Source organism: Terrapene carolina, unplaced genomic scaffold (assembly GCF_002925995.2).
Source record: "Terrapene carolina triunguis isolate 2854851 unplaced genomic scaffold, T_m_triunguis-2.0 Scaffold66, whole genome shotgun sequence".
Classification (NCBI taxonomy): domain Eukaryota; kingdom Metazoa; phylum Chordata; order Testudines; family Emydidae; genus Terrapene; species Terrapene triunguis.
Window position 1 is genome coordinate 22,728,531 of NW_020664417.1, and position 15,111 is coordinate 22,743,641.

At 38.8% G+C, this 15,111-nt stretch overlaps 1 protein-coding gene across 4 annotated transcripts in view; it reads right to left on the minus strand.

The window, feature by feature from the left end:
• The window catches only part of FBXW7 (F-box and WD repeat domain containing 7), a 280,045-nt gene that overhangs the window by 116,430 nt on the left and 148,504 nt on the right, over positions 1-15,111 (minus strand). The window contains exon 1 of one of the 4 annotated variants that reach the window (XM_026647853.1): positions 241-549. The exons of the other annotated variants lie outside the window; for them this stretch is intronic. Coding sequence (XP_026503638.1) covers positions 241-387 — 147 coding nt within the window. The 5' untranslated portion in view covers positions 388-549. Of the gene's footprint in view, positions 1-240; positions 550-15,111 lie in introns of those variants that run through there. 4 annotated transcript variants of the gene reach the window in all.

Below are 15,111 nucleotides of genomic sequence, written 5' to 3' on the forward strand. Positions count from 1 at the left end.
CATTAAACGTGTAATAAAAAACAAGGCTCCAGGATATCTTGAAGACAACATATGTAGATTTTCAGTTACAAACTGAAGCACAAATATTACTGAAATCAAATTATGTAAGTGCTAAGAGAAGTACCTAGAGGCAACATGCACTACACATTTAAATTCTTCTTTATGGACAGAAATCACCAAAACAAGGCATATTTCAGGCCAAGCAATGCAACTTCAGATTTTTAAGAATTCTATACTTACCCGTCTCCGGCAGAAGGGGAGGCCCTGGGCAATGATGCTGATGCTAAATATCTTCATCACAGTTTGGTGTGGCAAAGGGTCTTTTGTACTTTTAAGATCAACAGGAACCAAGCCATGGTTTATGGTAACTTTTCCTGGTTTTGACATTTTACAGTTCTTGCTTAGTCACAAATCTATTAGCAATGTAAGGCCATTGCTAAAAAATTTAAAAGCAAAATTGCATGATTTCTTGTAAAAATAAAGATTACACACAGATGAGTCAGCTCCCCACAACCTGCTGCCTTTGTCTTTCAACCTTCTCCTGCCAAGTATCTGGACTTCTCTGCTGCTTAGTGAAGTGCAAGCTATCCCAGTATAGAGAGGAATTATAAACTACTAATGTGAAGGCAGACTGCTCTTGCCAATCAAACAGCTTGGGGGACTTCTCATGTAATATCAGTAAGACACCATCTTCTGAAAGGGGTGCATAAGATTAAAAAAGAAAAAAGAAAAGAAAAGAAAAGAAAAAACCACATCCGCTTTTAGTTTTAACAGCCAAACCCACTTACACAAGGACTTTACAGAAAAATTGAAGACTTGTCCTTTGAGAGGGAAATGGCAAATTCAGTCTTGAGTCACTTCAGGTGTTACCACAGTATCAAGCTGTGACATACTATACTTTGGGGGAGCATCTTGTAATCCCCATACTCTTTATCAGTATATAATTGTGATATTGTATATAAAGCATTCCATGTGAGGTATCAGGGAAAAGGTTATGATCAGCTGAAAGTCACTGTTCTATCTAAATATGTAAATCTTTAGTGCATATGAAATTATGAGATTGTATTGTATGGTGGTCACTAAAACATGCTGTAAATTGGGGAATCAGCCAGATGATAGCTCCCCAGAGACAACAGCAAGAAAAGTAACCAACGCCGGGGCATGGTGTCAAACAAACATCAATAGCCATTGTCCAACAAGGGAGTTACAATTCAGTGACACACCTGCATGAGGCCACACCAGGGGAATTGTTCAACTCAGCAATGCCCACCAGACATGCCTGGACTTGTGTCCTCCAAGCACATGGGACTGAGGGAAGAAAACAGAACACATGGGGCCCATGGTTGGCCTTCCTCCTGCCCCCCCCCCCATGCTGCAACAACAAGGTCACTGAGAAGACTTAAGACTCCAACAGAGGAGACTGGCTCAGGTTTCAAGGGTGAAATCTATGTACTATGAACTGTAATATCTAGTGGGGTGAGAAAAACTGCTTAATCTAGATGTTGCCCAGTCTACTGGGGTTGAGAGTTTAGACTGCGTGCTCATATTTTATTTTATTTTGAGAAGTAACTCACTTTTTGCCTATCATTTATAATCACTTAAAATCTATCTTTCGTAGTCAATAAATTTGTTTAACTGTTTATCTTTACCAGTGAGTTTGTCTGAAGGGCCACCTGGACTGTGCTGCCTCAAGAATGGACGGAATGCCGCCCTTAGCATGTGCCACCCCAGGCACGTGCTTCCTCCGCTGGTGCCTGGAGCCAGCCCTGGTGCTGAGTGATAACAGCACCTGGAGGGGTTTGCTGCTGGTCACTAGCAAGGCATTGAGAGAGACAGCCCAGGCTGCAGAGAGTTCAGCGGGCACAGCGGTCCCACAGTCCTAGGCTGCACCCCAGGGATCCCGTCACAAAAACCTTCAGGTCTTTAAGAAAAGGATTCTTCTTATAGACTTTCAATGCTTAAATGAAGATTGTTGACCAAATAAAGAAAAAGCTAATCTCACAACGTTGCTATTTCTAATCCATAATCTCCATGGAAACCCAGTATTGCCAACCCTAAAAGTTAAAAAAATCACAAATCAAACTCGAAAAATATATTAGCCCAAAAGTGAGCAGAGGGAGTTTGTGTATGAGCAAGAGACAATTAGTGTTGCCAATTTATTAAGATGATTTTGGCCACCACAGCTGAAGCTCTTGCTGGCTGCCTGAAGGTGTGGCATTTTCCAGTCTCTCCCTAGCCCCCAAATTTCTAATAATTCTGTGTCCCCCTTCACTTCACATCTGTCACAGCCCAGCAATTCATTCTGTCTCGTAGTCCCCATATCAATTCTGCCACATCAGACCGTCCTTTAGCTCCGATGTCAGTTCTTCTCACCTTAACGTCATCCACCTCTCATCAGTGCCCACATCACTTCTGCCCCCTCAACCTCACCTCTGCTCCTCCCCAACCAAGCCAGATGCAGTGGGGTCCTCTTTTCCCCTTTCCCAGGTCTGGTTTTGGAGAGATAGAAAAGGCAGGAGCAGACTCACTTTTCATGGTTGGAGGGGTGGGGGGAGACCCAGAGCCACCCTGAGCTGCTGGTCTCTTTCTGCTCTCTCTTCCCATCCTGTCAAAATAATGTCAGCTCATGAGCAGAGAGGGGAAGAGTTATGCCTGCTTCCTGCAGCAGCCCTGAATGGCTGCTCTTCCCCAGGAGACTGGCAAGCAGGGAAGCCAACCTATCAGAGGGGGTTTCCCCTCAGAAAGGGCTGAAACTTGCAGGAAAGCTGCAGCTTCTCATGCTATTGAAAGTCTGACTCTAGCCTCAGCCAAAATCACCTAGTTCTTCACGAAAACTGGCAATGCAGACCATTATGTTCCAGATTTTTGTAATCAGTTTACTCAAATTATAAAAACATTCAATAGTGAAAGATAAATTTAGTCAAAAAAACTTTTGCTATGATTTACCATGTTTACATGGTCATTTCTACTCTGTGACAATCCGTTGTACTAAAACACATATTTTGGGTTGTTTTTGTTTTTTTTAATTTTACATGAATTTAAAAAACCTTCCTGAGCAAAATTGTGACAGCTATCTTAATTCTGTGAACACGTCATAGGACACTGTTGATAAAAACCAATCACAATACAGTCAAACCTAGTATTGTGTGAAATACAGTGCCTGGTGAAATGATCCTTAAGAAATCTTACGAGTCCCTTTACGCACTCACTTATATACACAACCATCCGATGTTTAACAACCTAAAAGTAAAAGAGAGCTCTGGTAATACTTTAACCCTTCAGGCCTGATACTTTTCCAGCTCAAACTTTTAAAAAAACTGCACAAATGTAAAGGCAATAATGTTTTACCTGCGTATGACATTTTCAAAAGGTCTTAGTTGTTATAGTAGTATTTTACCATAGCACGTAGGAGCCCTAGTCATAGACCAAGACCCTATTGTGCTAGGTGCTGTACTACACAGCCCCAATGAGCTTACAATCTCAGTATAAGGCCTTGTCTACACTACAGAGTTTTGTTGACAAAAGTTATGCCGCTTTAATTAAAGCACTTTAATTAAATCGCTGTTGCATATCCACACTATGCTCCTTGTGTCGGCAGAGCACAACCACACTTGCAATTCTTGCATCAACACAGAGAGCAGTGCACTGTGGGTAGCTATCCCACTGTGCAACTGGCCACAGGGTGCTTTGGGAAGGGTTTGCAATGCCTCATGGGGCAGGTACAGTGTCACATGATGCAGGTTTCTCAATCCCTCTTTCCATGGTCTTCCATGAGGGGTGCATGCCTGCAGAGCGGTCACAGAGGGCATTGTGGGATACTGGGGGAGGCCAGTTATGTCAGTATAACAAACGGCAGCATCTACACCGATGCTCGATCATTTTAACTTTGCCGCAAAAAGCTTTATGTCTCTTGTTGAGCTGGTTTTATTTTGTCAGCAAAACAGCGGAGTTTTGCTGCCAAAAGGAGCTTTGTAAAAGCTGCCTTTTGCTGACAAAATTGTGTAGTGTTGACAAGGCCGAAGACAAGAGAAAACAGATGGATACAGACAGGGGAGTACAAGGAAACAATGAGACAATACTGGTCAGCATAATAGGCAGTGGTCTCTGAACACCAGCAGCCTTGTCAATTTTTTTTGTAGGTCTCATGGCAAAAGACTTTTGAGGAGGCATAATATAGTAGCTTTGCTGATGTTCATAGGGAGTCCCACCCAAGACTGTGGGGCAACATGGAAAAAACAAAAAGGCACTTGTTAAGTTTTCAAACAAGTGGGCAATGGAGGCTGGCATCATCACTTTCAGAGTGGATTAAGATAAATAACTTGTTCCAGAAAAAAAAGTGTCCACAGATGGAGTTATTCAGAATAACTACTGCACTTTCAGTTCAGACCCTACCTTAATTAATTTTCAAGTTTAGACAAGCCCTGAGCTGTGTGGGTGTATAATTCTTTTTGGTTTTGTTGTGTTTTTGAATATGTTATTTCTCTCAGGGATAATACTGACTAGCTGAACTGATTCAAGTTGTCCCAATTCCATTTCTACATATCTGCTTCTCTTCCACTCTCACAGGCTTATTACATACTACTGGACTGCAGATAATGTTATTTATTTCTCATATTATGGACACTAATCCAGAGGACCCAATCAGTATATGGGCCCCACAGTGCTACACAAACACAAAAGAAAAGAATGTTGTTGGCCTGAAAATCTTACAAATCTAATTTAAGCAATAAGTGGGTGAAAGAAGCAGAGGAAAATGGAAAGGGGTGGCTCTCTTAACACTGATAGGAATGTGTTATTTATACCAGCCACTAGATATGTGCATACGTGGGATAAACTGAAAATTTGAGTTTTAGTGCTATAAAATGCTGGCAAATAAATGAAAGTAGTTTGATCTTCAAAAGCTGCTCCCATTGACTCATTAAAATCAAAAAGGAACTTCTTTGAAAATCAGGTCACTTCTATTTATGTACATAAACATTGATTCTGGTGCCTAACTTCAGCCACTTGTGTTTGAAAGTTTTGGTCTCAGTTTGTCATCAAATGCTATCCTGTATTGGTTAGACCCTGTAAAACCACAAAGATCCTGGACACAGCACTGAAGAGAATCTACTTTGAAATACAGATACATAATAAGTGATAGAACTTTGAACTACCTTTGAATTGAAGAAATAGAAAGTGGATCACTAATAGGGCTCTATAGGAAAAATTTACTTCCTTTGACTGAGTAAGTAATATTAAATGGGCTTACTCTTTCAGCCTAATTGACCAGGAAGAATACATTAAAAACAGTACAGTGATATTTCTGAGAATAATGGATTTTGGCTTACCTGTATTAACAAGCAGCTTGAAATTTTACAGAATCCTCTGCTAGAGGTAAGTAACTTTAGCTACCCGGTTCTGAAATGTTAACTTTAATATTACTGAGAAAATAAAGAAAAACAAAAAAGTGAAGTATGTACTGATGTAGTGATTTTTCCCCCATAAAGAGCTAAATTAATCATTTGCAGATACAGGAAAGTTGAAAAACAAAACAAAACAAAAACATGCTTTTCCCAGAGTTTTTATCATTGGTGAACAGTTGCCCTCAAATGGATAAAATAGAGCATTGCAACATTGTAAAATACAACCTCGCCAATTTTTTATTTTTTGCGCGCACACACACACACACACCACCTCCCTCCCTTCCCATTTGCAATTCGGAGCTATTTTGTTGTATACTTAGTGAGCTATAAGAGAATTCTGGAAAGCCTTAGATTTGTCTGACTGGACATTATACAGAAGTCTTATTCCTTGTCCACCACTCATTCATCTCCCTACAGATGTACAAGAACCAGTCTTTTGACTTTGCTGAGAACAATTCCTGAGTGGAAACCAGCTTTTCATCAGCCAAGCTACCAGTAAGGCTTTCCTACACTAGAAAGTTGTAATGTTTTAAATCTATATAGCTAATGTGGTACCACTCCCACAGTTATGTTGGTATGAAGGTGCTTTATACCAGTATAGCTTGTTTCCGTATAGGCAGGGAAATAGGTAAACTGCTTACACACTAGAGGAATGGTTAACACCCACCCACAACTGGCATAGTTATACTGTACAAAACCTGTGTGTAGGCCAAGGATAAGTAATGGAATGATCATATCAGCAGTCAAAAGAAAGTAAGTCCCCCTCCCAACACCTAAGGAAAACTATAAGAAAACAGAATAATGACCAGATAGATACTGAAAACCCTGAATTTTTAGATGAAAATTCTGCACATTTCACCCTTAATCATTATTATGGGACCACTACTGTTAAATCTTTGATGGGAAGCAGGGAGATCTTTTGTGCATGCTACTATGTTGTACACAAACAGTTATATATATACACACACACACACAGAAACAAAACTGGAGGGAAGGAAAACTGAGCATATGTTCAAACAAAAATAAACGTTTCCATTTCGTAGTAAGCAGTACTCAGTTTGTCAAAAGTAAATGAATGAATGTTCGATAATATTCATTTTTTCTTATTACATCAAGGAAAATACAAATTACGGTAGTTATTCTTTCCACTTTGTGGTTAACTAATAGACAATTTTAAAGTTTATTCTATTTTATTCTTACATTCTTCTTGAGTTTTGCCATCACTAGATGAATATACTATATCATTTGTAACTGGGAAGGGACTTTATAAAAAGAATTCAATTATTTTAAATCCACAGATCTTCTAGCTTTACTTTATTTCCCCTTCTTGTTTTTATAAACTATTTTAAAGCACTTGTCTTCATTCCTTCATTAAACATTTCAGGAAGTATTTCAGATATGTAACATAAACCCAACTGCATCGTCTTACATTTTACAAATATTCTAGAAATGTCTGGCCAATCTTTATTGGCTATAACATGATTTGACTGATGATTAAGTTTAACTCTTTGGTCTGTTCAGGGTTCCACCAGCTGTTAAAAAGAACTCCTACAGTTGTTATCCAAGAATTCAGTTGCTGATTACTTATTTATGCTGTGGTTGCACCGTAAAAGAAAACTAAAACAAGCTAAAACAGGTAGACTGGTCATTCAAAACATTATAACAATGGGTTAAAAGGTCAAATCCCTAACATTTGGGGGAGGGAAATGTGAACTTAACAGGAAAAGAAGAATTAATATTCTGTAATATTAACTGTACACATCAAAAATTAAACTTTATGCTCATTATGCTACTTTAATATTTAAACAATTTATATGATTTTCAATGAGAAACTACCTATGTATGCATTCAAGATTCCCAAGACAATACTGAAAATCTTTAATAGGGCATATCAATGTTCATTAGGAAGGGCTACTAAAGAGTAGGGCTGTCAAGTGATTAAAAAAATTAATTGTGATTAATCGCGCTGTTAATAATAGAATACAATTAATTTAAATATTTGTGGATGTTTTCTACATTATCAAATATATTGGTTTCAATTACAACAAAGAATACAAAGTGTACAGTGCTCACTTTATTTTTTTTTTATTACAAGTATTCGCACTGTAAAAAACAAAAGAAATAGTATTTTTCAATTCACTTAACACAAGTACCGTAGTGCAATCTCTTCATCATGAAAGTTGAACTTACAAATGTAGAATCAGGAACAAAAAAACAGCATTCAAAAATAAAACTACGATTTCCCCCACTCTTCTCACTATAAAATTAAACCCTAAAAAGGCCTTAAAAGGATGAAAATAACTAGTTAATGTCAGTCTCAATAGGTATCGTTCAATAACTCTTTGGTGGTATAACTTGCTGTCCCGCCACCTTTCATTCAGACTAAAGAAATATTTCTTATATAAAATAAGACAATACACGAAGGCCCTCACTTGCACAGTTCCATCCATTTCTGGAGTTTAACAAATGCCAAAATGGAAGGCTGAACATGCAACTAGCATTAAATTTCAGGTTTATTAACATGTATAAAGAAAATAACTCATTTTGTTGCTAGAGACCTTAAATACAAGACCATTAAATTTTTCTTATTACAACTATAAAATACATATAAAACCTAACAAATGTAATATAACCAATTGTTACACTGGCATTCACATCAGAATGACAAATTAAGCTACATAATCCTTCTCAGCTGGTTAATAGCATACTGCAAAGGGGTGTGAGGCTATTAATAATAGCTCAAAATATGCAAAGTAAAGAATGTCTGGGTTACAGAAAAAAGCAGGTAGCCCAAGAAAGGGCTGACATTCTGGGCTGTCCCAGGCTTTTACCACCTTCCCCTTGATTATATTTTCATATAAACTCTTGCTTTCTTTCATTTGTTCAAGCGTCATTCATTCCTACGAAATACAATGGTTACCTCTTCAGTAAAAGAAAAAAAAGACTAAAATCTACTTTTGAGTTAATTGGTAACACTTCAAGGAATCAAACGAGACATGTTACTAGGAGTCGCTTCTTCATTTCTCCTCCTTACGCCTTATAAACTTTGACAGATTATGGATGATAGTTCAGGCTCCCCAGAGCACAGGAGTCCTGAGTGTACTTGATGGCTGATTTGTGTAATAGTAACAGCAGCTTTTTAAAAAGAAGTTTGGCCTCCATACTTTTGGACAAGTACTGCTGCCTGTGGTCAAAAATGATGTAGCAGGATGAAAGCCCCAAACTAGTCTTTCAGAACAGCCTAATTTTTGATAAAGTCCAGACTTGAACAGAAGAAGAAGAATCATTCTCGGCTGGAACAATGAGTTTCAGACCCCAAAATCGAACACCTGAGACAGCTACCATTTAATTATCACTTTATAATTATTCCTTTCATCTTCAGGGTTACACTTTACTCAGACTTTTTAATGAAGGTAAAGTACTATATATTTTTTTAAATTATATTTGACTGAGGGACAATTGGATAGCTCATGAAATTAGTAAGAGGGGATTCAGCATATGTCACCTCTGAGTAAATAGTTAACCATATTCAGGTCAGCAGCAACCAAAAGTAGTTTTCATCAGAGGCACATTCTGTAGTCTAAGTGAAGTGAATGGGTCGTCTCAGTCCAGTTCAAAAATGTTAGTGTGATTAAGTCTCCTTCCAAAGGCTGGACTATACAGGAAAAAAAAAATAAGACTCTGTTACTTCCTCACAGCTAACAATATTACTACTTTACTTCAAGTGGCAGTGTCTTTGTGTCGAAAATTATGGGTTTCAGCACTGCCGATAATCTATGGTGCGTCTATATATATATCACCAAGTATTTGTAACACTGTCCATTTTGGCAGAAAGAGGCCATGGACTGAGTGGGTATGATAAAATTTAGTAAGTGTTAACAAAATGATATTTCCATGTCACAGATGAGAACAGCCGCCACTGATTCCAAAAACTGAACAACCCTATAATTCAGAATTTGCTTGTTTAGTTTTATGTAAGACATGGCCAGGTAATGAAGTTTGGCTGAGAAAGTCACAGCTTTTGATAAGCCAAGACCAAATATACGAGTTAAGTAAAGACAAGTGACATCTTACATAGAGAAAAAGAGCTGCTATACTGTCAGGTTTGGACGTATTCAATATGGGTGGGAGATCTCTGAATTCCATCAGTAATCATATCATTAACTCCATGCTCTGTCACAAGCTCTTCCAGTGATCAACTGAAGAAACTTAAAGAGGAAGATGGGGGAGCAGAGAAGGAAGAAGGTGGAGACAAGGAAGGGTGGGTTTAATTACAACCATTTCCAACTAACCATGAGAACTGGGAGTAAGAACAGCATCAGTGCCTGATAGAAGTATGTTCTGTGCTTTCCACCAGCAGATTCATGGAATGTATAGCTATTGTCCTTTCTGTGATTGAGAACTAGTGGGACCCATCTGTGAGTTAGCCAATTTAAAAAGAAACTAACAGTGTATTTAAAAAATATACTGATACATACATACACACACACACACACACACACACACACACACACACAGGGTTTTCTATAAAGTCATATATAAACCAAACGTTACTATTTAGTAATCCATACACTAAATTATTTACATTACCAGGTTAGGATGAAGTACAAAAATGTTACAATGTTAAAATTAAAATTTTCACAAGTGATCAGGAAAACTGCAATTTGTGAATTGTTTAAATTATCCACACAATTCGAGAAAAGATACAAACAACTGAATTAAGCATATATTTATCCAACAAACAAGAGGCTTTAATTCACACAGAATAGTTACAAGATTTGTGAGGGGTAAAGTGTTGTACTGGTTTAATATTTCCCACACACTCTGTATTTTGATGTACGGGTTGAGGTGGAGGTGAGGGGGAAAGGAAGCTAAACTTGCCCAATTGACTCAGTGGTTAAATGTTCACGTGGGTTTTTGGAATTCACAGCAACAGAATAAATCTATACAGAATGTAAGTGACATCGCAAACTATTCTGGCTTTATTGATCATTAATAGCCGCTGATATAAGTAACTTCAGGTACAGCTCAGATACCATATATCACCAAAGAGAACTAACTATGATATTAAATAAATAGTCAAAATGTTTCTTTCCTTTGTGATACACATTAGCTACTTGTTATCCAAGTATTCCTCTGATTTACCTGGAATAGTTTTGCTTCCAAATATGCAGATTGCATGGCACAGAACTGAAAACTGATAGAAAATGTATACCACAAGGAAAGTTGTACTATGCATAGTCAGGTTTAAAGAAATGTGAATAATACCACTTACTTACCATTTGTCACATGACAACATATATTCAGATAAACTGGAAAATAAATGTTCACAAAGAGATAGATTTTTATATTATTACTTTTACTTTACTGAAACTGACAACAGTAACAAATATGCCACTGGATAAAATATAGTCCTGATGTAGCCATTAAACATAGCTTTGGCCTTCAGGAACCACCAATCCCCCTGCAAGACAATTCCAAATGCAACAGTTTTGCAAGTATATGTTACCACTTCCATATAAGAAGCAATGAGTTAACTTAATCACATGTTGATTATTGGTTTCATTAAATATATGGATCTGTAAAACAATTACAACTACTAAAAACATAAAGCTAACACTGAATGAATTGTTAGTGATTGTTGTTTCTTTGTATAATGCAAACTCACCAGCAAAAGTTTTACTTTCTTCACACTTCGACTGACCATTTGTATTGAGTTTCATAACAAGTAATGTCAATTTAAGCCAAGTCAGAAAAAGTGAAGCAGTTTTAATCCACACTCTGGGAACAACATCCACTGATAAATACAGCTGTATCACTCCAGTCGAGAGATATTTGGGCTAATGATCACATCAGCCAACAGCACCTGCCACATAGCCAAGAACAACATAAGGAACAAATGGCATTTTTAAGTGGGGCAGAGCTCCCAAATATATTTGTTAGACAAGCCATGTATCACTGGGTACTTCTTAAGCATACTGGAAATATCCTCAGACTCATTTTCATGATTTACATTTATGAATGTTATTACCATATATCTGTATAATTGATAGGTTTAAATAATCTCACTTGAAATGCTTTAAAAAAAGGACAATTGACGCACACAATACTGTTTGTATTCATTACAAGACACTGTTTCAGATAATTAAATTAAGATAAATTTGTATTTGAAGACCACTTTATATTAAACTACTCTGCCATAGCAATCCAGGTGGTGATGATACTTTCATTTTTAGGTTTCAATAGGTCTCCACATAGGCCCAGGGAATCAATGTAATGGAAGATTCTAATTATTGCTGCCTTTTCAATAATATTCCATTAAAAACTGGAGATTAGAGACAGTGACGATCTGTGAGATTCTGATTCAAGAGATGATTTATTGACAAAAGTTTAAGAGATGTTAGCATTTTGCCATCTGGAGGAGGTGTTGGCAGTCTCCCCACAAACAGACTAACAGATAAGCTAGAGGAAGAACCACACATGCCTGTCTTGAGTGAATCGATTTTCACAAGAAACAGTTGAGTGAGTCTGGCAGTGACGATCAGAGAAAAATAGAATACATACATTTGAGATTCAGGCTTTGTCATCACAGCAAAAAAAGGTGTGGTTTTACAATACGTTAGCTATCTTGATGTAAACTGATGCAGACGAGGCACTGTAGCTTTGATCTCGATGTAGCTAGTCAAAGTAAACCCCAGGTGGGGGACATAAAGTTACCTCAACTAACTGCATGGAAGTAAAAACTGCAATATCTTGTCCAGTAGTCTAGGTCAGTGGTTTTCAAAGTTCAGGTCGCAACCTAGTACTGGGTTGCCTTGCTCAGCACCCAGGGACCTTGGTGGCTGGCCAGTAAAAACTAGTAGTCCCTACCTGTTCTGACACTGCGCTGTGCCCCAGAAACAGCCAGCAGCAGGTCTGGCTTTTATTAGGCTTACCAGTTAACCCAGGGGTTCTCAAACTGGGGGTCGGGACCCCTCAGGGGATCGCGAGGTTAGTACGTGAGCTGTCAGCCTCCACCCCAAACCCCACTTTGCCTCCAACATTTATAATGGTGTTAAATATATATTAAAAAAGTGTTTTTAATTTATAAGGGGGGGGCTCTCACTCAGATGCTTGCTATGTGAAAGGGGTCATCAGTACAAAAGTTTGAGAACCACTGGGTTAACTAATCTTAACCCTTAACCCCCGGCTGCTGGATGGCCCTGCCAGCCCCCAGCTCCCAGCCCCCGCTGTACGCCAGCCCTTCTCCCTTTAATCAGTTAACCATTTAAACTATATCATTTTAATCGTTTAAACGGTTAACTTTTAAAACTATATTTACATCCCTAGGACTTATGTCGGCATAATTGGGGTGACACAGCATCTGTGTAGACACTCCATTACTTACATTGGCTGTTAGCTGTCTTGTTAGGCAGGAACCGTGAAATTGACAAGAAAGTTGTGCAGCTAGAGCCCTGCTGCCCCCCCACCCCACTCCCCTGGAGAACTGGGCAGCTGGACCCTGCTCCTGGACCCCCAAGCAGCTTCCTCCCCGCTCCGCTCCCCGCCCGGGAACATTGGCTATCTTGTCAATTACATGGCGGGGGAGGGGAGGGGCAAGTCCCCCGGGAGCCTGTAGGGCAGCAGGGAGCTGACAGTGGAGCTGAGAGACCAGGCTCTCAACTCCCTACACAGCCCCTCTTAGGTCGGCGGAAGCATTCCTGGTGAGCGCACACACCACCGACCGAAGGAGGGTAGCGTGGACACGCAGCTTCACAGTAATTACTGCAGTGGCTGTAAGTCGACCTAATATTGGTTGACTTAAGTTTCTAGCGTAGACACACCCTCAGCCACTTGTCATTCAGCTTTCAAACACTATCTCTGGAAACCATAGAGAAAAACAGTATGGGGACCACAAAAAGGTTAACAGAAAATAGCAGATATTATAGAACAAATGACTATTTCTTGTAACTGCAAGTGACATTTTAATGTAACAGATATAATTAATAGCTAGAGATTTCAAACTTTTTCCTTGAGAGAGCTACTCAGTAGCTAAGTTCTTATGAGTTACAGACTATTTCAGGCAGGGATCACCGTGAGAGTTACTTGTCATTGCAAAAATCAAAATCCATGCCCCATGAATCAATTAGCACTCTTCCTGCTCCATTTATAGACTTGACAAGACTAGCAAAGCAATGATTCGTACAGGCCTAGCTCTCCCTGTAAGAGGAACTGAAACATAACCCCCACCTTTGAATGCAGAAGGGAGGAGCATATGCCCACCTCAGATAGTAGCAGGCAGGAGATGGGGTCACTTCTTAGCCAGAGTCGTCAACATGTGAAACTTGCTCCCTGGGACCAATTCTTCTTAGAAAGCTGTTTCTATACGCTATCTCATCCCTAGCCACAGAAAGGGTACATAATCATAATTTTGGAGTTATTTCTTTAATGTGTGTGCGGGGAGAATCTAAAAATACCACCAAAATGCACAGACAAATTGAGAATCAGTAATCCTTTCATAAATACGTTAGTATTTAAAAAGCTACATTTTTGTGATTAGTTTACTGATTTTCCTAAAAACACAGACAATAGAAAGAACAAAAAGGTTAGTTGTTTCCAAATAACGCATGCTTCACAGGTAGAATTACGGCATTGTGAAATTTTACAACTTATCAAAGTTGCAAGACCTGGCAATACAAACCCAGACAATACTACAAAGAGATAACATATTAGGATGGGGGTAACAGCAATGAAATAGGAGAAGACATACATGAATAGAGGGAGGAAGGAAGAAAGGGGTTGAGGGAAAGGAGGGTTATGCGGAATAGAGGTCTGACATTCTTTGAGCCTTCTCAACCTTTTTATCAAAATATATCTAGAAATGGGGTCCAAATTTCTTCAAATTCATGTAACTGCTCTCTGTGGGGGTAAGCTGTTATTTCTTTAGCTTCTAACTCTGACAGGTCTGAATACCACTGCTCTATTCTGGCCATAAGCCCACTCCATTTTTGTAAAATCATGCACTTAATGATCACTGAAGCCCTCAAGTACCAAAGTCTTTTTGGCGGAGTTAAACCCAGTTTAACAGGTTAGTAACCTAGGATATAATTTTCGGCTGAGGTTTGGCTGCTGAAGCTGAGCACTATCTTAACTCGTGTCCATTGTGTTCCAGAGCTGCCTGATCGTTGGACAGTCCCACAGCATATGCCTCAGGGTTTCTTTTTCTCTGTTACAGCACTAACAAACATCAGAGGATAAGGCCTTTATCTTGTGCAACCTCTATGGAACCCAATACATTTTTAATAATTTTTTTTGTTGTATCAAGATTATCAAGAGAGCCATAGATGTTTTTAACGTTACATAATATGCTCTGCCACGGGGATTTTTTTAAATCCCCTTCCCAGAGTTTCACAATGAACTCCAGGCTAATGAAATTCCACTTCCTTAACCAAGTATGCATAGTGGACATGGACCTGGCAAGTTCATGAAGCATTTCTAAGGTTCCAAGTAGTTATGGGGCCTCTGGCAGTCCTAGGGCATTTGGATCAAATTGATATGTTAGAAAGTGTCGTAATTGTAAGTACTCCCACTAGGCTGAGGATGGCAGGTAATAATGTTGCTTTAGTGTTAAAAAAGGAACAAAGCCCTCATCATGACTTACTGTGAACTCCATATGATGCACTTGGCTCAGCCAGGTCTTCCCAAATTATAGATTTGTCCCCAATATGGA